Source organism: Syngnathoides biaculeatus, chromosome 2 (genome assembly GCF_019802595.1).
Source record: "Syngnathoides biaculeatus isolate LvHL_M chromosome 2, ASM1980259v1, whole genome shotgun sequence".
Taxonomy (NCBI): domain Eukaryota; kingdom Metazoa; phylum Chordata; class Actinopteri; order Syngnathiformes; family Syngnathidae; genus Syngnathoides; species Syngnathoides biaculeatus.
Window position 1 is genome coordinate 9587578 of NC_084641.1, and position 23443 is coordinate 9611020.

At 44.7% G+C, this 23443-nt stretch overlaps 2 protein-coding genes and 1 long non-coding RNA gene across 5 annotated transcripts; 2 read left to right on the forward strand and 1 right to left on the reverse strand.

Moving 5' to 3' along the window:
• Positions 1-696: 696 nt before the first annotated feature.
• On the forward strand, positions 697-7833 carry LOC133507117 (sterol 26-hydroxylase, mitochondrial). The gene is made up of 9 exons (XM_061831833.1): positions 697-1013; positions 1372-1562; positions 2488-2687; positions 2771-2968; positions 4097-4260; positions 5344-5510; positions 5644-5725; positions 6609-6824; positions 6914-7833. The coding sequence occupies exons 1-9, from the start codon at positions 807-809 to the stop codon at positions 7028-7030; spliced, it is 1542 nt and encodes a 513-aa protein (XP_061687817.1). The 5' UTR covers positions 697-806; the 3' UTR covers positions 7031-7833.
• Positions 7834-8176: 343 nt separating this feature from the next.
• On the forward strand, positions 8177-21055 carry LOC133507123 (transmembrane protein 198-B-like). 3 transcript variants are annotated; one of them, XM_061831856.1, is made up of 6 exons: positions 8177-8665; positions 10101-10198; positions 14600-14866; positions 15416-15997; positions 17616-17812; positions 18636-21055. In XM_061831856.1, exons 3-6 carry the CDS (start codon positions 14710-14712, stop codon positions 18765-18767), a joined length of 1068 nt encoding a protein of 355 aa, XP_061687840.1. In that variant the 5' UTR covers positions 8177-8665; positions 10101-10198; positions 14600-14709; the 3' UTR covers positions 18768-21055. The 3 variants fall into 3 exon arrangements, with proteins under 3 accessions (XP_061687840.1, XP_061687831.1, XP_061687850.1); XM_061831866.1 differs by lacking the exon at positions 8177-8665 and adding an exon at positions 8770-9206; XM_061831847.1 differs by lacking the exon at positions 10101-10198 and having other exon boundaries at positions 8182-8665; positions 18636-21054.
• Positions 16000-17711, reverse strand: LOC133507135 (uncharacterized). Its single transcript, XR_009796751.1, has 3 exons — positions 17588-17711; positions 17428-17487; positions 16000-16066 (listed from the first exon to the last, which is right to left on the reverse strand). It is a non-coding gene; the product is annotated as an uncharacterized LOC133507135 (long non-coding RNA).
• Positions 21056-23443: the final 2388 nt, after the last annotated feature.

Here is a 23443-nt window from a genome sequence, read left to right on the forward strand (position 1 = left end):
GTCACATTTCTGTTTTATGTTTGTTCATGTCATAGATTTATGCAAATGGGCCTGTTTCTTAAAGTAAGATGTATTTCTACATTATCAGTGCTGCTTTGAATTCAAATGTGTTTTTTGTGTGTTTGTAGCCAGCTCAATTAATATTTCTTTTGAGGGGGGTGTTGGATTTAAATACGTCATTGACGGGATTACTACAAACCGCAGGACCGTGTCAAGACCTTTGGAGTTGCAGGTGCCCAAAGAAATATACTTTACAATGTAATTCATGGTACCAGGTACTGTCAGCGACATGGCCAAGCATTTGGGTCCAACAATCAAGCATCTTCGACAGCGTTAACGAGAAAACAATCCTGTCTGTCAACATTGCAGTCCTAATCTTGACTGAATTTACTAGTCAAGGTAAATATGCACCAATGAAAAGTGCACGATGCCACTCCAATAACAGTAATGAGACAGTATACGTGAATCCTTCTTAATGCGAAAAACTAGCCCTGCTATAAGCGTACTAAAAAAAAAAACGTCATTCATGAAAATCCATCCATTTTCCGAAGCGCTTATCCTCACTCGGGTGGCGGGGATGCTGGAGCCTACCCGGGCTGTGTACATCCTGAACTGGTCGCCGGCCAATCGCAACGATGCAGTTGCACATAATTTCCACTGGGCGACATTGGAAAGCCACAGTGGATCCTACAGTACAGTACAAGTGTACAGTACTGTATTTGGATAGGCAGGCGGACAAAAGCAGACCCAACCAAACATCTCCACCATAGCAGTCGTTCTAAGTGCTAAACATACATAAGAAGGAAATGTTCGGCTCTCCGTCTCCGACAACTCTCCTCTTTGCACTCTGCCGACGCGGAGGTTCGCTCGATATCTGGACCAGAACACTCGTTCAGGCAAGGACCGAGGCGGCCAAACTGAAGACCATCGATGACCTTCCCGGACCCACTTTGTCAAGAACACTTTTCTGGTTATTTGTCAAAGGATACGCGGACAAGAGCCACTTGCTGCAGGTAAGCAGAACTGTTCACCGAGCCTAATTCACCGAGCAGGGGTGTTGTTCGGTTCGACTCTCTAATTGTAATTATTCACGAAGGTAATTGTGCATGGTTCGAAAGTAGAATCAAGTATGAACGAAACATGCTCAGAGCCTCTTCGTGATGATCACGTAATTCGTTATTTCTGTCATAATGCATATCAAGTGGCAGCAAACAAGGAAACATTTTTGCAGGGCGTCCTCGTTTTGCGACCCTCACGGCGTAAGTCGTTTTTTTTTCAATGAAAATATCAGATTGTCAACCGTTTCGATCGTTTTAACCTAGGACGCTCCGTATTGTATTCGCACTTTTTGAACTCGAGATTCTTCTCCAGTGTTTACAAAAGAGTCTGTACGGGCCCATCTGGCGCTCCAAATTCGGCCCATTGGACCTGGTCAACGTGGCCAGTCCCGACCTCATTGCACAGGTGATCCAGCAGGAAGGACGCTACCCGGTGCGGGCGGAGTTGCCCCACTGGAAGGAATACAGAGACCTCAGGGGACAAGCCTACGGCCTGCATGTAGAGTGAGTATACTGGACTGGACTGGACATGCAATATACAACAAAGATTAAAAAAGAAAAAAAAAAGATGCAACAACCACAAAAAAAAAAAAAAAAAAAAAAAAGAAAACGTGAAATCCACTGCACAGTTTGAGTCACAGCACTCAAGTATTGGAAAATTCAAAAGTGCTGTACTTCACTTGTTCACTACTTGAACATATATAAAAATTCCATCCATCCATTTTCTTTGCCGCTTATCCTCATGGGGGTCGCTGGGAGTCCATCCCAGCTTTCAACGAGCAGGAGGCAGGGTACACCCTGAACTGGTTGCCAGCCAATCGCAGGGCACATCCAGACAAACAGCCGCACTCACAATCACACCTAGGGGCAATTTAGAGTCTCCAATTAATGTCGCATGTTTTTGGGATGTGGGAGGAAACCGGCGTGCCCGGAGAAAACCCAGGCAGGCACAGGGAGAACATGCAAACTCCACACAGGCGGGACCGGGATTGAACCCGGGTCCTCAGAACTGTGAGGCCAACCCTTTACCAGCTGACTCACCGTGTCGCCTAGATAAAAATGTTACCTAAATATTTAAAAGCAAATATTTAAAGATTAAATCCAAATGTCCTTTTTGCACTCTCCATTAAAAGTAAAAAAAAAATAATAATAAATGAAACTCAAATTTAAAGGCATGGTAAGATTATCACTGAATTTAGTGCAGCCCGCATGAGTTCAGTGTCTACAAATGGTTGTCTGTGTCTATATGTGCCTTGAGACAGACAGGGAGGGAATCACTTCAGTGTGGGTAGTATCAAATACTTATGTACTTAAGTAAATGTGCAAATTTATTTCAAATGAAAGTGTGTTTAAACATCATGCCCTTTGCCTCCATATAGGAAGATGAAAATGCACTCATGGGTGGACTTGGATTACTTTTACCTTGTAGCAAAGGGCAGGAGTGGTACAGGATCCGCAGCGCACTGAACCCAAAGATGCTGAAGCTGCAGGAAGTGTCAGCATATGCTCCCATCATCAACCAGGTGGTTGAAGATCTCCTGCAACGCATCGAGTTCCTCCGCAGTTGCAGTCCAGACCGGGCTTCGGTTTTAGATGTGACTGCAGAGCTCTACAAGTTTGGCTTCGAAGGTGAAACGGCACTGCAGTGATAGTGGAGGCAGCGGTGGGGCGTGAGATGCTTTTGAAGCTCTCCCGAACGCCATCATGTGCAGGTATCTCTTCCATTCTGTTTGAGACCAGGCTGGGCTGCCTCCAGGAGAATATTCCCAAAGACACGGCGCGCTTCATCGCGGCTGTCAACGACATGTTGACCCTTTCGGAGATTCTCGTTATCTTTCCACGCTGGACCTACCGCATCCTGCCGTTCTGGAAGCGCTTTGTGCAGGCCTGGGATGACCTCTATGGCACAGGTGGGCTAAAAGAGTGGTTCCCAAATATTTACACCCAGTATCACCCCAACAAAAATTCTCGATTAAAAATCCCCCCTGCTAATTTAATACTAGCGCAATAAACATGTTACTATTGACAGGTTAACACTTAGCATCGATTGGTGCAATGTTTTTAATCTTTACGTTTTTGATATGTCTTTATCTTTTTATCTTTATATATAATATTTGGACTGATGGTCACTGATGGTGTAGTGGTACACACACCTGCCTTTGGTGCGGGCAGCGTGGGATCATTTCCCGCTCAGTGATGGTGTCGATGTCTGTCCTGTGACTGACTGGCGACCAGTTCAGGGTGTAGTCCGCCTTTCGCCCGAAGCTAGCAGGGATAGTCTCCAGCTTTCCCGCAACTCTTGTGAGGATAAGCGGCTTGGATAATGACATGACATGATATTTGAACAGGCGGCACGGTGGATCACCTGGTAAAGCGCTGGCCTCACAGTTCTGAGATCCCGGGTTCGATCCCGTACCCGCCTGTGTGGAGTTTGCGTGTTCTCCCCGTGCCTGCGTGGGTTTCCTCCGGGCACGCCGGTTTCCTCCCACATCCCAAAAACATGCAACATTAATTGGACACTCTAAATTGCCCCTACGTGTGATTGTGAGTGCGCCTGTTTGTCTCCCTGTGCCCTGTGATTGGCTGGCAACCAGGTCAGGGTGTACCCCGCCTCCTGCCCGTTGACACCTGGGATAGGCTGCAGCACTCCCCGCGACCCTCGCGAGGATAAGCAGCAAAGAAAATGGATGGTTGGATATAATATTTGAACACATGACGAGGTCAGAGAACACAGCGAATTAAAATTCTATCTACATGCAGTAGCATAGACCAAAGTGTGCCTCAAAAACGGGGCAGAGGTTTTATTGCTAAAAAAATTATGATTGTAAGCCACTGCAACATCATTCAAAGTTTCAAAAACATTGCACTTAAAAAGAACTTTAAAGTTAAATACAATTGAACTGTACTTTACTAATGTATTGTGCAGGATTTAAAAAGTTCAATCCACCTTAACGTCACGTAAGTTATGCATAGCCTACTTGGAGAATCACTGGGGTGTGAGTTGAAGAAGCTCACCGTACATTTTTTTGACACTACAGCACAGAAGCTCATCGACAGCAGATTGGCTGACATCCAAACTCAGACGGCGCGAGGTGAGCGGGAGGAAGGCTTGTACCTGACCTACCTGCTGTCTTGCAAGAAGATTACTCAATCTGAGATCTACATCAGTGTCACAGAGCTGCTGCTGGGTGGAGTCGACACGGTGAGAACAACACGCGGGCTGTAGGTTGGGAGTGGATTTTGGGGTGGGGGGGTGGGTATTTGAGATACACCACGAGTAGTTTGGCAAACGGAACAAACTAAACTCGGTGGGGCTTTTCTCGCAAAGCTGCAATGTCATCAAATACTCACAATTTCATCACTGGGCGGCTGTAGATCAGTACGTAGACGACTGTCCAGTGACTGAAGGGTGGCTGGTTTGATTCCTGGCTCTGCGTGTCAAACTGTCCTTGGGCATGACTCTCAAGCCTAGTTTTCCTCCCAGTGGGCCATGTGGCACCTTCCATCCATACACCCTTTGGTGTATGAATGGGTGCAAGTAAGGCTTTGCAAAGAATGCTGATGGTGTAGATAAAGTGCAATACAGGTGCAGTCCATTTACCATCATTTCTAGTTCGGTGGACAACATCGTCACCTGATTTAGACCTGGACCAATCTGCTGTTCTCGTCCAAGAAAACTTTTCTTGTCAGTCATCTGACCAAAACCTCCCAAGGCTGTTTGGCCTTTGGCATGACAGTGTAGTTCTTTCCTCTTCAGTGTGATGTGTGGGCTGTCTCCAATACAAAAGTGAACATGGAAAATGCGGAATGTGGAAATACTGGATTTGAAGGCCACTTCTCTCGGCCTATAGCGATGCTCCTTATAAGCTTGCCAAATATAACACGCTTTCATTGGCTTTGTGGCTTTTTGTAAATTATATTCTGCGAATTTTATTCTCGTTATTTGGTTAATACTGTAATTCTTAGCCACAGCAAGCCCCTCAAAATGATTCACTTGTGCTGTGTGCTCTAGTGAGAAAGTTCCTGTTTGTCCAAGAATAGTGAGGAAAGATGTCAAAGGACATGGATCGTATGACGCTGAAGGAATCAATCTGCAGCCAACACAAACTTGTGTTGCTGCGCCTGCCTGCAGCTGTGTGAAAATTGATGAAGTAGCACATCCAGCCGGCACTAGTTTGTCTTAGCGGAACACTCGCTCAAAGATCACATATCTCGGGCCGTGTGCGATGTCAGTCTTTATCTCCTACTGTGATGCAAAGTTAAACTGTTGACGTGATGATTTCAGACCTCCAACACGCTGTCCTGGGCTTTGTACCACTTGGCGAGGGACCTGCGGGTTCAAGATCGACTATATAACGAGGTGAATGCCGTGTGTGCCAACAGACGTAATCCCAATATGGACGACCTTAAAGGGATGCCCTACTTGAAGGCTGTCATCAAGGAGACGTTACGGTGAGCTGACTCATTTGTTTTGCTTGGACAAATATTTGGACCCATTCGGGCAGGGGTTCTCTGCAAACGTTGTATGTTTATTTTCCAAGAATCTCACGTGAGCTGACTCAGCTCTCTTGTCTTCTTCCTCCAGCTTGTATCCTGTTGTTCCTGGCAACGGACGCTTCGTTGCAGAAAATGAAGTGATTTTGGACAACTACTGGTTCCCAAAGAAGGTACGGACACAATGAATCTGGGCTCTGCTCGAGTTTTCTTCCTTGGGAGTGTTTCCTCGCCTCTCTGCTCCAGCGCATTCATTTTGTCTCTCATTGGGTGACACTGCACAACATATGGCAGTTTGAGCTGAAAAAGTCTTCAAAAAGAGCCTTCAGACTGTTTAACGCAACCTCCTGTTGAAAGTTAAGCTATTTTAAAATAACTAAAATGTATTTATTTAATTATTTATGTTATACGAAAGTTTGCTAGCTTAAACCTAACAAACAATGCAAAACGCCATAGATGTACTAACCACTAATACCAGTGTTGTTGTGTTTTAACATTTTAAGTATTTGATATTTGAACAGGCGGCATGGTCGATCAGCTGGTACACCGTTGGCCTCACAGTTCTGAGGAACTGGGTTCAATCACGGCCCCGCCTGTGTGGAGTTTGCAAGTTGTCCCCGTGCCTCCGTGGGTTTTCTCCAGGCACTCCGGTTTCCTACCGCATCCCACAAAGATCCAAAATTAATTTGACACTCTAAATTGCCCTTAGGTGTGATTGTGAGTGCAGCTGTTTGACTCCATGTGCCCTGTGATTGGCTGGCAACCAGTTCAGGGTGTACCCCGCCTCCTCCCCGTTGACAGCTGGGATAGCTCCAGCACTTCCGTGACCTTTGTGAGGATAAGCGGCTCAGAAAATGGAAGGATGGATTGTGGATGAATGGATATGTGAACACAAGAGAATTTGAGAAAAATGACATTATTGCATCTTACTGAGGAGCTGTAACCCTCTCACGAGTGTCAAAGAAAACTGATGGATGGATGAATTGAATTTACATTGCGCTGCCTCCAAGTGCTGTTGAGCGATGTGAAAGAAACATTCGTGCCATGTGGTTGCAGACTCAGTTCCATCTGTGCCACTACGTTGTCAGCCGCGACCAGACACAGTTCGCCTGTGCCGACGCATTCATGCCGGAGCGATGGCTTCGCACTGAAAGGCTGACCCCAGGCTTCTTCCATCACCACCCGTACAGCTTCATCCCCTTTGGCGTGGGTGTTCGAGGCTGCGTGGGCAAGAGAGTTGCCGAGATGGAGATGTATTTCGCTCTGTGCAGGGTGAGTGGCGCCATGTTTGACTCACATCACGTGGCCTGAATCTTGAGTGCTCAGAACTTGGTCTGGAATGCTTGATTTGTGGTCGCCAGCTGATGCAGCACTACGAGGTCCGGCCAGGAGACGACCGTGCCCCTACCCAGGCCAAAACACGGACATTGCTCATCCCAGCAAAGCCCATCAATCTTCTTTTCCTGCACCGAGCCTAAGAAAACAAAACCAAAAAGGCTACACCCAGGGCATAGAGAAGCACATGACTCTTAGGACGAAGACAACGAAAAATGTTTCCCCCAAATAGTATTTTCTTAATAGTGTTTTCATTACAGATTCAATTTAGTTTAAGTATACTTGTCACATACCCAATTGTACATTTATAACTACTAGTGAAATGTTTAGGTACAGTTTTCATTGGGTCCGGTAGCCCCCTCATTTCTGAACCCCCCCAGCTGACAAACCAATCACACCCACCACCCCTCCATAAAGGTGCTATATTTGGGCCAGTTCTGAGGACCAGGACTCAAAACCAGCCTCGCCTGTGTGGAGTTTGCGAGCGCTTCCCGTGCCTGTGAGGATTTGATTTTTCTGGGAATTCCGGTTTTATCCCACATCCCAAAAACCTCCACGGAAGGTTAATCAGAGGCTGAATTGCCCATAGGTGTGACTGGTTGTCGACCAGTGCAGGGTGTACCCCGCCTCTTGCCCGGAGTCAGCTGTGATGGACTTCAATACAACCGCGACCCCTAGTGAGATTAAGCTGCAGGGAAAATGGATGGATGGATGGATGGATGAAATGGGTCATGGAAAAAAAAGTTGTGTGGGTAGTTATTGCATCAAGCATTTGTGCACTTTGCGTGGTTGTTTGACAAATAAAAAGGACAAAAGGTTCCAAGGATGTTCACCAACTCCAATGAATATATCTCTAATGCTACTACATCTGCACTGTAGAAGTTTCAGGATTTGTGAAATAATTTCCCTACAACACTGAATAAAGTTTAGTGTGGTTTGTGTCCAAGACTATTTGTTGTTAATTTTTCTGCGTTTTTTTTTTTTTTAAATGCTTTATTTTGCGCAAACGGTTGGGCACTTGAAATGTAGTTGTGACGTGATAATGATAATAAAGCGAGTGTATGTATTCCTGTGGCGAGCAGTCCAGGGTGAATACGCCGCCCTTTGCACAGCCAGTCTTGAGAAGCTACTTTTGATGGATGGATGAAGGTTTGTTTCTCACACAATCTGATATTAAATCTATAGGACTTGCGTCCTTTTTATGGGTCATGTTATATTTTGTGGTTCCTACTTTGCATCATTTTTTTAAAGGAAGAATATATTTAGTTTCAAGAGATGAGGATTTTTGTGCGTATTGTTTTTCCTCTCTCTCTCTAAGAGAGAGTGTTTTTGGTGCATCCTTTTTGTTTTTTAGGAGTGGTGTGTTTTTCGTCTGTCAGCCTGTAGTGGGCGCAGGTGAGCTCCACGCAGTAAAGTGCAACAGCAGATGCGCGGGCACGACGTCCGCCTGCAATTCCGCGGTACCTTCACGGCAATCACGACGTCTCGTGTCCGTTCATCCGGGCTTGGGGCCCGCTCCAGATCCGCTTGGCGACCCCCCTACCATCTCCTGTCACGCGCGGCGTCCCTCTCCCTATTTGCAACGACTCTCTCCAGCCATGCACGACTAGTCGCATCCGGATCCACCGACACGGGAGAGGCGCATCGGCTCGCCCCAGGCCGACGGACGGTGCCGGTGGGCTTCCATGGCATGTTCGGGGCTCGGGGCTGTGCTGGCTGCCTGCGCAGTCACGGGGACGCCGCGGGGATGGCGCGTCCCCCAGTCGGAGCTGGCGATGGTGAGTCCTGTTCTTCGCACCACCTGCTGCCGAATGACGGATGCTCTCAGGCCATTGGCCAGAAAGATTTCTAATGGAGGTCTCTCGGCCTAGTTCACTGGACGGCCGCGTCCCGGTCGATGGTTTCGTTGTGAGGGAGCGCGCATCTTAACGGTTGGACGGGCAGCGCTGCAACGTGAGGCGCAAACCTGCGGAGCTGTTGTTTTCATCCCTGAGGTCTCCCAGCGGTCCGCGAAGGCAGCGCAAACATTTCAAAGCCGTTTGTGCAATTAGACGCGGTCAATCCATTTTGTTAAGAGGATATAAACTCAAGGTCCAGGCATAAACGAACAAGATACAAATCTACGGATACGCAAAATGTAATCATATTTCCCCAAAAGCGTCATACAAGTGGCCTGCGTGTGTGCCTATGGCTCTTGCACTGGTTCCTTGCACTTGTGTTTTACGATCCCGGGTGATTTCATTGATCCTACTACAGCACTCTGCCCTCCGAGTGCGCTGAATTGGTCATCTACTAGTACCGCACGAGTAGACGTCTGAGGTGTGAACAACTGACTTACTCATTGTCGCCCCCCCCCTCCAAAAAAATCCCATTTTTGAGCATTTATTCAATATTCTTGTGCTATACATTATGGTGTGTGTACCAGTACACTGTATGTTTTCACTAGTAAGAGAATTCATTGAACTAATAGAAGGACTAGGATGCACTGACAGAACAATTACATGTGTGGCGGAACTGTGCATTAGTTTGTGTGCAACTAGGAGACCTAATGAAGCACTGCTTGTTAACTCAGAAAATCACTAGTACTACAGATAGCATAGAGTTGTCAAGAAATGCAAAGTTTTGCCTCACAAGTCATTCTACTAGTCCACTGAATTGTCTTTGTGGCAAGCTTTTTGAGTATTTACTCAATATCGTACATGTCCTGTAAATTGCCCATGTACTAATAGACATTATCCTCACTTGTAAGACAATTGGCAAGTACTATAACGTGTAGTCTTTCGACTAGTGTGCAGAAATGTCATAGAGCTGTGTAGTGCATGAATGAACAGAAAGATCCCTCCCTAATAGAATGTAGTTGTTTTACTAATGCACTGGTTCGTCTTAATAGTGAGGACAAAGGGTATACTAGGATACGGTCATTTCAGGGCACTAATAGAATGACTTGGGTACACTAGTGGAGTGAAAGGAAAGGCCAGGGCAAACTACTAAGAGAACTACATGTTATTTGTGGGACAAAACTGTATTTCTTCAAATCTCATATGCTCCCAATGTCCCTCGTAGAACTAGTAGCATGTAGTTGTCAACTAGTGCACAGTTTTGCCTCAGTAGTAAAATGTTCCATCTTCTTCCCATATTCCAAATTGTATGTTGGTTGGAAGACTTAATTGTCCTCAAGTCTGAATATGAGCGTGCATGATTGTTTGTCTCGAGGTCCCCTGTGACTGGCTGGTGACGAGTCAGGGTGTACCCCAAAGGTCAGCTGGGATAGGCTCCAGCCCACCTGCGACCGTCATCTAAGTAATGAGGAAGTGAGTTGTTCTATATTTGTTTGGGGTTGAACTGGTGGAGCTGCAGACACCCTCACGACGTCTGTGGTCCTCTGGCATCAGTTCTCCTGGAATTGATTCAGCTGCAAAAACAAAGTACTAAATAGGCGTGTGGATGGGATGTCAACTCTATGGGTCAGCTGCAGCGTCAAAAGTCAAAAGAGGACGTCTGTGGCATTAATAAGAAAAACAGAAAATTCAACAATCCCTCAGCAATCATGCTATATAGAAATTGTCAAATTTATAATTAGAATACATCAAAGATAAAACATAAAGTATCCATTCATTTTCTGAGCCACTTATCCTTACAAGGGTCGTGGGAGTGCTGGAGCCAATCCCAGCTGTCATCAGGCAGGAGGTGAAATACACTCTGAACTGGTTGCCAGCCAATCGCAGGGCACATTGAGACAAACAGCCGCACTCACAATCACACCTAGGGGCAATTTAGAGTTTGCAATTAATGTTGCATGTTTTTGGGATGTGGGAGGAAACCGGAGTGGCCAGTAAAACCTACGCAGGCACTGGGAGAACATGCAAACGCCACACAGGGTGGGGGACCAGGATTTTGGACCCAGGTCCTCAGAACTGTGAGGCCAATACTCTACATTTGCCCCACCGTGCCGCCAATATATAAAACAGTTAAAGATAATATAGCTTAAAACAATCAAGAAAATCAAGACTGAAACAACAGCAGAGTCTCAAGATGAGGAGGACACACAAGGCAGTTTTAAGGCAGGTTTTAAAATGGCAGTGAGGGTGTTAAGTCATTCCATTATTTGGACGAAAAGCTCCAAAAGGAGCTGTTGAGGTACCAGGCGGGAGCGTAGAGAGGTATGCGGGGGCATTTAGAGAATTGAAAACTAATAGCAGAATCATAACATGAACCACAAAGTTCACAGGCATCGGAGGTGTGCGTTCCAGTTGTGAGGTGAACAGCAGCATTTTTGACCAACTGAAGACAATTGAGGAAGGCTGGCTGGCTCCAAAGGAAAGTGCATTGCTGTAATCCAACAGATATGTTGGGATGAAGGCAGTGGAAAACGCTCCAGTTTGGCGAAATGTCCTCACGCAAATCAAAATAAATGCTTAGATTCTGCCACTCATGCTCACAACATGGTTTCCACAGTAACTTGGGACTGTCCCGCCGCACACAACACAGAAAGGAGAGATGGAACAAAGGTAATGAATGCAACAGCAGCCTTATAAAACAGTATTCTGTTTCAAATACAAACTACATATGGGAAGAGAGCTGAAGAAAATAGTGGTGATGGCGAACTGGACTATGGAAGCATGGTGACTGTCGAGTGTGACAGGGTGAGGCTTGTGTGCAAGCGGCGACAATATCAGCGCAGTCAGAGGCTTTCGTTCAAGCCCGGCGGCTCAGTGAGCGTCGAAGGGGGGATAAAAAAGCCACAACATGTCACTTTAGATGCGGTCATGTGTTATCATCATCATCCCCTTCTCAGCGTGTGCTCCTTGCAAAACCTCCATGCCCCTCTTGTTTGTTTAGTTTCACCAAAGAACGGTTGCTGTTGTCCACGGCAACAAGCATCATTGAAATTCCTCGGCTCACGTTGCAGGGAGGCGACTTGGTTCCTCTTCGCTTAGGCCGCGAGGCGGCGGGGAAAGAGGAGGCTTTGTCAGAGGACTTTCGCCACTTCCGTGGTGATGAGTAGCCGCATACGAGAGCGGGCGGCCCGATTACCACCTGGAGCAGTGCAAAGTCCCTTTTCCAGTCTTACACGTTTCAAATGAAGGAAACATTTCTGATAAATGTTTCCTGGCCCTGCACGTGAAGACAAGTGGTGTAGAAAATGAATCGATGATTGGGAAACTTTCTTGAGGAATTTTAGGAATTCTTCACGATTAAGGTTATTCAACAGAAAGGTATCATATTCATATGTAAATATAAACATTTAGCTTTGTCATAAGCCAATCTCCTTGCTTACGTCAGACTGTGTACAATAATATCACACTTTCAAGGCTTCACAGTGTTTTAATTAAAGCGCCAAAACGTTTGCGGAAGTAACTTTTTTTTCTTTTTTTTACATTGAAGGCCATCTGTTTTATTTTAAGACAACCAGTTAAATATCTGCCACATTAGTAAATATATAAAAAGAAATACTTATTCATAAAAAAAAAAGAAAATCCAAATGTCATACAAAATTAAAAGTACTTATTCCTCAGAAAATGAGCAGCTGCTTTTCTGCTCTTCCCTGCTTCGCGAAGTAATCTGAGAGCGGATTTATTTCACGGGCCTACTCTTGTATCTGGTTCCAAATGTTTATTGCAAAACAGATTTGTATGAATAATGATACTTTGTTGAAGAGTAATTGATGATGATCTTCTAGACGTGTTCTTGTATTGGAAGTATTGCATATCCTTGCACATTCCAGGAACATGAACGCACAGACTACTGTACTCAAAAAACAGAAGTTGCTTCTAATGGAAAGTTTTTTTGTAACCATGCCTTTTTTTTTATAAAAACAATAATCCTCTCACATCTGCAGTACCTAAGACTGCCACCATCTTCCCCCCCCAATTCACTGATGGCATATCCAAAGCTAAATTCCAGGTTTGTTCCCATTTATTGAGTTTAATTCCTATGGAAGGTTTCAACCTTTAATTTTTGTGTCCTGAGTTGTATCACCATACCGTCTGTGTCGGGCTTGGACGTGTCTTACACGTGACGCCGCGCAGTCACACTTTCCACAGCGGCCTCATATCGATCCACATGACCCTCTCTCCGGACAGTAACGGTGAGCCACAATTATCTGGCGGCCACTCCGAGCTTGCCGTGCCTGCTTTATGTTGCCTGTGATGTTGTTCACTTGGCATGTGAATAGAACAAAAAGGTCGCTGGGTGCAGTGAGTCATTTAAGGACGAGACGCGAAGGAGATGCCGTCAGGTCGGCGTGAGTAGATTCAGACGCTACGTTTGCACACTGCTGGCTTTGACTGAACCAATTTTTTTTTTTTTTTTTTTTTTATATGTATGGTTCACCTCCAACTGCTTTGCTTTTGTCTGCTCGATTTGCATTCTGTTTGCGTCACAGACAAGCACTTTGTGAGTCTGGTCCGATTGCATTAATTCTCTGGTATGTGTGCTGTTTGTGTGTGTGCGTGGAGTTGTTGGGTCATCGGCACACTCATGGATAGATGGACCTCTACTTTTATCCAATTATTGATCAGCATGTGACTAACAGAGCCTGAACCAGCACCGTCTCTCACACACACACAGAGTGTGTGTCTGTGCATGACTACATTCCTGAGCCTCTGATTGGCTCGCATGCTGTTGCTATGGTTGTTGCCGGTCCGTCATTTTGAGGCGACAGATCAGCGCTCACAACTGTCTGTCAGTGTTCCATCGTTGTCATGGCAACAGACAGGAAGCAGGGCAGAGGGGGTCAGTGTTTATGTTTTAGCCCTGGACGAAAAGTCGTCTGTGAGATTTTGTTTGATTTATTTATCTAAGAGGATGATGCACATTGACATCTGCAGTACGAAATGGCTTAATCCGACTACACACACACAAACACATGCGCACACACACATATGCACAAACACACACGGTCCAGGGGTGCTTGGCGGTGGTCTCTAATCATCCCTCATCAAAATATGCTTATTAATGACATGTTTGGGTGCCTGCAGGATGTTTTAGTGACTATACAAGAAGAGGAACGTTGTTGAAATGTCTTGAATGGAGACAAAATGGTGATTTATAGTATCCATGTTGACAAGGTCGATGTTAACCTTTGACCTCTGAGTGGAGTTGAATAGAGAGTGTGCACTCGTGTGTGTGGCTCAGTCACAACACTGTGAAGATTGCTGTTATTACAAGGATGGCGGAGGGATTAGTCACACTCGAATCGAATTTATCGGTATTTGTTCTTTTACCAAGTGGTTTGTTCGCCTTAACATCACATCACTGAAGTTGAAGAATAGCAGATCAGTGCTGGTCTCGATGGAAAATCTAGAGTCCTGCCAGTCCGAGCTCGAGGAAAATACTTCAATATTCCAATTCAAAACGTCGAATGATAAGGGGCCCCTCACCCAAAAAAGTACCTTCCAACATGCAGATAAAAAATATCTTCCCCCAAACTTCTTAAACTTAGCCTGCATTTCTACCAAAGCCTTTCTGATTTCACATTCAGCTGGACTTTCATGACATTATTATGCTCAAATATATTTTCCCCCACTAAATCAATCAAGTTTCCTTTCAAGAGGTAAACTTCATTTTTGTAATTTCCTGGTTCAGTCCCATTATTTCCCTTAATTTCCTATTCATTTCAATCGCTTGAAATTTTGAATTGCTTTGGAAGATTCTCAGAACTACAGTATTTCCAGAATGATTTCAGTCACAGGCATCTGTTGCGTCCACAGGTGAAGGCCTGCAGCCGACCGGCGCTCCGTAGTCTCCCCATACGTTGGCCTCTCATCTGATCGCCTCTCATCCTTCATTTCCCGGGTTCTCCATTCTTCTTTTTGTCATCATGACGAGCGCCTTGGAAACACTGCAGACCGCCTCCGAACTGGAGCCCAGCCCCAGGCTGCTGAGCGGATGCCAAGACTCGGTTGGCCGCTACAAAGTGGTTCCCTCCGTGGTCTGCTCCATGTGCTGCCTCTTTGGCGTCATTTACTGCTTCTTTGGTGAGTTGAACTTTTGGCTGTCCTCATTGTCACCACACTAAGGGTTGGTTGAACTTCAGGCCCAAGTGCCCACCTTTCATCTATTTTCATGCACATGTCAAGTGGCACATATTTGACATCAACGTGTTTGCAACTTAGTATTCACAGAACACAAAGCAAGCTAGCAAACGTCAGTGCGGGGAAGTGAAAACAACTCGTAATCTTCTCTCTGTAATCTGACCGCGACATGGAAACCGGCTCCTACACTTTCTTCTACGAGCTCAATAATAATACTGTTAGATGTTTTCTATGCAAAGTGTATCCCAGTGTTTAGAAATGCGCATGAATTTTATGATAAACACAGAAAAAGACAATAGTAAAAAAATAACACAAATGTTCAATGTTAGATGGTGTTAAGATGGCCTCGGCTGACCTGATGGAATTCACATTGAATATAAATCTAATTAAAGTAGCCCAGGCACAATTCACCCAGCATCAGTTTTGATCTATGAACATGCTGGACCTTGAAGGAAGTTTCACATAAATCATTTGTCATCGATCCGCCTCCAGGCTACCGCTGCTTCAAGGCTGTGATGTTCCTGACAGGCCTGATGTTTGGCTCGGTGGTCATCTTCATGCTCTGCTACAAGGAGCGCGTGCTGGACACCCAGCTGAGTGTGGAGGCCTCGGTGGGCATCGGCCTGGGCATCGGCACGCTGTGCGGCCTGGTCACCATGCTGGTTCGCAGCGTGGGCCTCTTCATGGTGGGCCTGCTGCTCGGCCTGCTGGTGGCCGTGGCCACCTTAGTGGGAATGGAGGAGCTTTCCCACAGCCCGCCACGCTCTGTCTGGGTGCCTCTGGGCGTGCTGCTTGGCCTGGGCATGCTCTTTGCCGTGCTCACCCTGCAGTGGCAGCGCATCTTTACCACGCTGTCCACTGCCGTTTTCGGCGCGGCTGTCATCACCGTAGCGCTGGACTACTTTGTGGAGCTCTTTGCGCTCGTTCTCTACATGTACGAGCGGATGAAAGCCGTCCCAGGTAAGCCGGTTTGCTGGCTTACGTGGGTGGTGCTGGGGGTGTGGCCTGCGCTGACACTGTTGGGAGTCGTGGTCCAGTGGAAGGTGACTGCTGAAGGCTACTCGCATACCAAGGGTGAGGAGACATGACGTTAGCTGTGCCCTAATTCTGGGGTTAATCCTTTCAGAAGCGTAGCTGTCGTACCTAAAGAAAAATAAAAAATGGGGAGAGAATTTGAAGGGTTTTTTTTTCACGCATGTTAATTAATCTCAACCTGATATAATGACTTTTGTGGGACTCTAGAATCTTAAAATCTTTCTGACAATGGAACGTAACATACTTATTGGAATTACGGCCCAAAGGTTCATCCTTGGTTTCAAAATTGAGCAAAATGCAACATGAAATCATCTTGGGAAATGTGTTTTGTTCTGATCAACCAAGGTTGAACTTTTGGTTCATTATTCCAAAAGATACAGTATATTTGGCCAAAAAAAAAAAAAACAAAAAAACAGCCACATCTGCAGTTATAGAGCTCGTGCACGCGACGTCACTCTTTTCACGCCGCCATATTGCCGGTCAAACAGAGCTGCTCGACATTGTGGGAGACATTGAACCGGAGGGGAGTATTTACAATACCTGAGACCTGTTGTGCTGTTGGTTGTTACAACAAACGAGACACATATTCAAAAGAGATCATTCTATAGCATACCAGATGAAAATACCAGAAAAGATCGATGGATTTCGGCAATTAAGCATGATGGATGGTGCCCAACCAAGTATACACGACTGTGTAGCCATCACTTCATTTCAGGTAGGAATTATTCTTCTCAATGTCAAATTACCAATAAGTATTCATAATACCAAGTTGGCTCATTGATAACAATGCGCATTTAAAATAAGAAAATAAAATGTCTGTTGCAGAGAGGTTTACGTGTGGCAGCGATACGCTTCAGTGTACAGAGGAGCCGACTCACTGTCCTCTTTTTATTATTTATTTAAATATTGGTATTTGTATTGAAAAAATCTGAGTGGGTCCATTACTATGTGGGATTTATTCTTGATTGACAACAGCAACAAAGTATTTGTATACCTCCAGACTTTTCTACGCTTTCAAACTCTTCTGTGTAAATCTCGATGACTTATTCACCAGATCCATGTGTAGATCCAGTTGTACAAGACAAGCGGAAGCAAATTAACAGTCAAATTTGTTATTGGTGAAAACATTGACTTTGGCATTAAATATGGGTCCTCTATGCCAAGTGTCTCAAATTTTTCCATGTACCTTCGTTTATTATCACCTAAATATTTAACGGTATAGGACAAAACTCTGGGCTTCGTGCTATAAGACATATTTTTGTGCCGTCTCCAACCGACTTAGCATTGAACAATGCTTTGCTAGGCTGTCAATATGGGCAATCACGTGACTTTGGTGACGTAGGTGCTCGAGCTCTATTGTAGGGTGTGTACGCTTGTGCAACTACACTTCTCTCTGTCGTTCATTTTTCCATGACAACAAATTTAAACAGGAGCGTGTAGACATTTTAGATTCACTGTATCAACCGCACCTTTTGGGATGTTTGCACTGAGATTTTTCTCATGTTGAAAAACACTGACAAGACAGCATTCTGTGAAGGGAACAGAACCCCAATTGGGTCACAGGTAGTCTTTCAAACTATTGTTCATTTAGTGATTCAAATTCTATCTTTTCTGGGTCATTTTACCTACCTAATTGGGCCTCCTTCCTCCTCCCCAGTCATCATTAGTCGTCAGCAAAGGAGGATGCAGGTCATGCGAATTCGCCAACGGGATGACCGCTACCGCCACAAGAAGAAGAAGAAGAAGCATCTGGGATCCTCCAGCCAGAGCCAAGCCAAGCAACTCCACCAGGAACCTGCCTATCGCCGCAAGCCAAACCCAATTCGCCGCTATGACACTGATGTCCTCTCACCCGTGAGTAGAAACAAATGCCACTAAGTACAGTAAGAAACTCTACGATGCAATGCAATCCATTCTAGATTCTGGTTCCAGGCAGACATACAGATATACTCTAATGGAGGCTTAGCTCCTCTCTTGATTTCTCAGTACGGCAGAAATGTTAGTCGTCCTTCACAGAGAATAAAGACTGTTTATCTGTCAGTATTTTTACATGGTCGCTCTACATGTGTTGCAGCACCGTTTGTGTTCAGATGTGTTGCATCAAAGGCAACAAATTCGCCTCATAGATTCCTTTTGTTAGCTCATGTGGCTATGGAGTTTCTATGTATTGTATGTTGGCTCTCTAGCTGCAGAGGTATGTGGTTTAAATGTGTAAACAATGTGTGATTAATTGTCTTTGTTTTATGTTTACTTTGGCAAGTAACCTTCAGATGAGCGCGGCAACAAAGAGCTTAAAAGTAACCAATTGCCACCAATTATTTTTGCCAAACAGCCAGTTGTGAAGTACGTTGAATCATCTGTCACAATACAGTGCTCACACCGTTATCTGAAGTTTGTGCTCACAAGTCAAACCAAATTCTGACCGTTTCTATCATAAAGAAATGCTAAGTCGGGTCAATCGTAGTTTAAGGTATCGCTATACTTTACGATGCGGGTCAGTTGTTAATTTTAGTGAATGCCGCTAAAAATCGGACAGTGGGCCAGTCGCTGCTTTAAGTGGCTATCCCCACAATTTTTTTTTTTTAGATGTCAGTTCCATTGGGTAGAGCCACAGCCAAATTGTGAGCTCTTTTTGCTATCAGAGGTTTAATTCACTTGTTATTATCTTGTAATGCAGAGCTACATCCAGAATTTCCGGGAACGGCAGGTGCAGGCTCAGCCTTTCCCAGGACAGCTGCTCGGTGGGCCACACGCGGCGGTGGATGTGGGCTATGAATCTGGCTCGACGGGACCTTCCCTACGAATCTAATACGTCAATTTGACTCAGTCAAGTAACACTTGCTGTACACGCACCTGTGCTAGTTGTATCCGGTGGATGTGCAAACACTTCCACTTCTGACCTGTCACTGCATGAGTTCACTCACACGCTGAAAACCACAAACACACATATACAGCAGCTAGTATGTGACGGGTCGACATCTGTTTCGGCGCCTCGGATCACATCAGGGATCAGAATGCAGACCCAACTCAGGGACTGAGATTCTCACAACAACAACAAAAAACCAGATGATCCTCATTGCGCAGGCCCCTTGTGCCATCTGGATTCCATTAGTCACCATTCTAATGGGCCTTTTTCCCTTCTTGGTGCTGGACCGTAATGTCTTCAAGTGGATCTTGCTGTAATGGGTGCCTTGCTCTTCCTGTCGCTATGAAGGACTGTTCTGCCAACGTTTGGGTGCTCACACAGGGTCACATTTGATTCAGGGCTTGGTTTGTTGTCCTTAGCATGCCAGGACCTGTGAGGAGCCTGCACGTTGTGCCAACTACAGCACTAGAAAGCCATATGGATAGTGGCACTTCGCCACAACTCTCCCAAACACATGTGCTGGAAACCATATACGCAATTTCCTCACAGTTTGCATTCAATCTCATCAGGACCCCAAAGATCATTTCGAGCTCTATGGTGCTCTAGCTCAGTGTTTCTCAAATTTTACTGAGCCGAAGCACATATTTTACAACAATCTCACGGCACAGCACCAAACACAAATGTCACCCAAAGTACTGTATATATGTACTAAAATAATGACGGTCTCATCTCATTTTACTCAGTGTGAAACGTGGATCTGTTTAGTTAAGCAGATTGTTCTTTGTTTTATGAATGGCAACAGGTGAATGCACAGATGAAACGGAGCTCCTACTAGCAAAGTGACATGGCTTCCGTCTTTGTGGAATTTTCTAAAAAAAAAAAAAAACACTGAATGAGCACTTTAAATGCATCTAAACTCGTCCATTAGGAAAAAAAATTATAAAAGTTCATGACTGCTGCCTTCACTGCTCTTGTCATAAAAAATATGTTCCATATGCGCAGTTTTTTGGGCATGTGACTCCATTTGAAATATAATTTTGATGCATCTGCTTACAGAACCCCCTCAGAATTTACGCCCAACTTGTTGTCCGATATTTTTAACTGAAATATGTCAGCCAATCGCAGAGGGGGTTTCCCGAGTAGCAGATGGGATCACAGGGTCGAGGAGATATGTTGGAAAAGAATTAAATTGTACACTTTCACTCTAATTTGAGGGCATGTTTGATCAGATTTTCTTTAGGCACGATCATCCAAAAAACTTCTTTCTCGTGAACCCATCATCTGATTTTCAGTCCTTGGTGGACTGTACTCAGGTTGAAGTGGTCATTCCAACCAGTCTCAGCATTTTAACAGACTCGTTTTTAGGATGGACATCTTGTCAGATTGCTACTTCGACCAACTAGTGGAATAGTAAAATGCTTGTTTTGTCTTGTCACTTCATGTCGCTGCCATAGCTTGACAAAGAAACTTACATAATTTGCAGTATATAAATAGAGATTTTGGGACCAATGAATTGAAATGGGATTATTTCCCATGGCACACCGAATGGTCTCTCTCACACTGACGTGGTTGGGGGTCACTCCTCCAGCTGCAAGCGCTTGAAGCGTTCTGTTCTGTTCTGTTGGAGAGTTGAGGTTTGATGCATTGCTTCTACGGCCAGATACGTCGCACCTTCTGTTGTGTCACAAAGAGGCCTATTAACATCATTACGTGGCAGCGAGGCAGATAAGGCTGAGGAGATTTTCATAATTGTATTGTTTCTGTAAAAAAAAAAAAAAAAAAAAAAAGGGTCTTGAACTTTGTAAAAGTGAGGAAAGAATGTAAAATACAGTATGTTTGCATGAGCTAACCCACCCCCTCATGTTTGATAGTGGCTCCCTTTGCTCTCCAAAAACCCACAAAACCTTCAATGTGCACCCAATTCAACGATTTGTCATCTTTCTCTGTTACCCTTCCTTTGGTTGGACTCTATAAGGAAACAATTGTGTTTTTTTTTTTCTCATCGGGATGTACTTTTATTCCAACATTAAAGCATGCCTCCCTGCGGGCCAGTGTGCTGTCAGTGTGTGAGGTTTTTTTTTTGTACAAATAAAGCTCAATGTATTTATTTTTTATTATTGCAGAGTGAACGTCTCAAGAGTTCATTGGTGCCCAAACATTTGAGTCGCTCACGCTGCCAATCCTTCTCCTTGCCCACACATCAGAAGACTTATCTCCTCCATCTTTCTCCTCTTGATAACATGTTCTCCAACCAGTCCGTCTATATACAAATATGTAGATAAAATTCATTGCTACATGCCCAAACACTGATAATGAACCGGCGATGTTAATCACATCACTGTCGGTCTAGTTCTGTGTAATTTCGTGTAGTTGGGTTTAAGCTGTCTTGCTGTGGCTGCATTGACTTGCCGATCAGCCGTAAAACACAAACACCGTGGCAGAAGGTGCCCAACTGCTACACAGCCTTCATTTTCTGCCCCCCCCCTCCTTTTTGAAAGCCTGTGTTTGTCGAGCACGTTTGGGATGCCAAAGAGAGCTTATGAGGGATTCTGTTTTGGCTTACCGCTTTCGACATGCAGTCGAGGTGATATCGTGAGAGAACATAAAAACATGATGTTTGAACATGCTACTTGTGAAGTCGCACGTGAAAAGATCACAGCGACTGGGACCTGTCTCGACGTGCTTCAACCTGTCTCAGAACATGTCTCGATGTGGAACTTCTCTTTGAATCCGTCTCGGTGTTACATTCAAAGATGTCACAACAGGACTGCCAACCCAAGGCAATTGCTTCGGGCTGTGCGCTAAAGCGGGCCCTTTGAGACTGTTGACGTTGGCCCGTGTCAACGCAAAAACAAAGGCATTGCCGCAAGGACAACTTGTCTGGAATCGCCCGCTTGGGGCCCCTTACGGGCGGTTCCTGATTGGTGGCTAGTAGCCACCTATGAGACGGCTGGTGTTGAGCCGCATCAACGAGACAAGTGCAACTCACCTTAGAGACTGCAATGACACGTCAGAATTTGGGAATGTTGTCAAAGACGTGTACCAAAATGATCTGATGATTTTCAGCGTGTGTGTGTAGTTTCATCACCTACGTTGCTGAAAAGCAATGATGGGAAATAACCAAGTAAAATCTTTCATTATTGTACTGGAGTACATTTCTTGGATTACTGTACTATACTAGAGGACTTATTTTTCTGGCAACTTTTTTTATTCTATTCCTTATGTTTGGAAACAGACATCAGGACTTTAATAATAGGTACATGGAGGAACATGACCCAGAGAGCATTAACGATGGTGGGTACAGAAGACATATTGGAAAAAGCAAGATAGCCCCAATATGGCACTATAAAGTAGTAATGCAAGGGGGGGGGGGGGGAGGATAATATTCCACGCCCAATTTTTCAGGTTTTAGTTAGTTAAAAAAAGGTTAGAATATCCAATAAATTTCATTCCACTTCACGAGTGTGTCCTGCTTGTTGTTGATTTTTGATAAAAAAAAATGTATTTCATATCTTTATGCTTGAAGCCTGAAATGTGGCGAAAGTTTGAAACGTTCAAGGGGTCGAATACTTTCACAAGACACTGTATATATATTGCATGGCACTTTTTACAGCCCTCCACAAAATATAGTTTTAAGTCTCATTGCTACAAAACAATTTCTTTTCCCAAGCATCCATGCTGTTTGTTTGTTTTTTCCCCCAACACATGCCCACCCACCACAAAATCAGATTTGTACCAAAGAATGTCTTCTTTTAGGGGCCAGTAGAACTTATTTACTCAAATTTAATGCATGGTTTTCTGGATCTTGTTTAATTCTCTGTAGAATTTTTACCTCTGTGCCATTGATTTGGGAGCCATTTTGGGGTGAGACACAATGAAAACACACATTCCCATTCATCCATTTTTTTAGCCGCTTATCCTCACAAGGGTCACGAGAGTGCTGGAGCCTATCCTACATGTCAACGGGCAGGTTACACCCTGAACTGGTTGCCAGCCAATCGCAGGGCAGATAGACAGACAACAGCCGCACTCACAACCACACTTTTGTACAAGTTAGAGTGTCCAATTAATGTTGCATGTGTTGGGAATGTGAGAGGAAACCAGAGTGCACGGAAAAATCCCATGCAGGCAAGGAGAAAAGTGCAAACTCCACACAGGGAGGGCTCGGATTGAACCCGGGTCCTCAGAACTGTGAGGCCAACGCTTTACAGCTGCTCCACCGTGCTGCCCACACATTTCCATGAAAGATAGAAAAAAATCTACAAAAGGCATTGAAATATGCATCGATAAACTGTGCCACTAAAAGAAAAAAGTGGCGCTTTGTCATTCCAACCTCGTATCCTGTGATCATCACCACACTGCATTATGTGATGGTAATGACATTTCAAAGTTTATAGCTAACTGTATAACGCTGGTAGAATTAGTTGAGATTTTTCTTTTAGCTAGCTAGTCCTGTGCAGCATTTTTACATGATTATCAAGTTTTCACGGGAAAAAACATGTTAACACTACATGTCATTTGTCTTGAGAATCTCTGATTATGACTATGTGCTTGAGTAATGAAAAAAAAATCAACAATAACAAAGATTTTGAATAAACTATATTGATCTGAAAATGGTC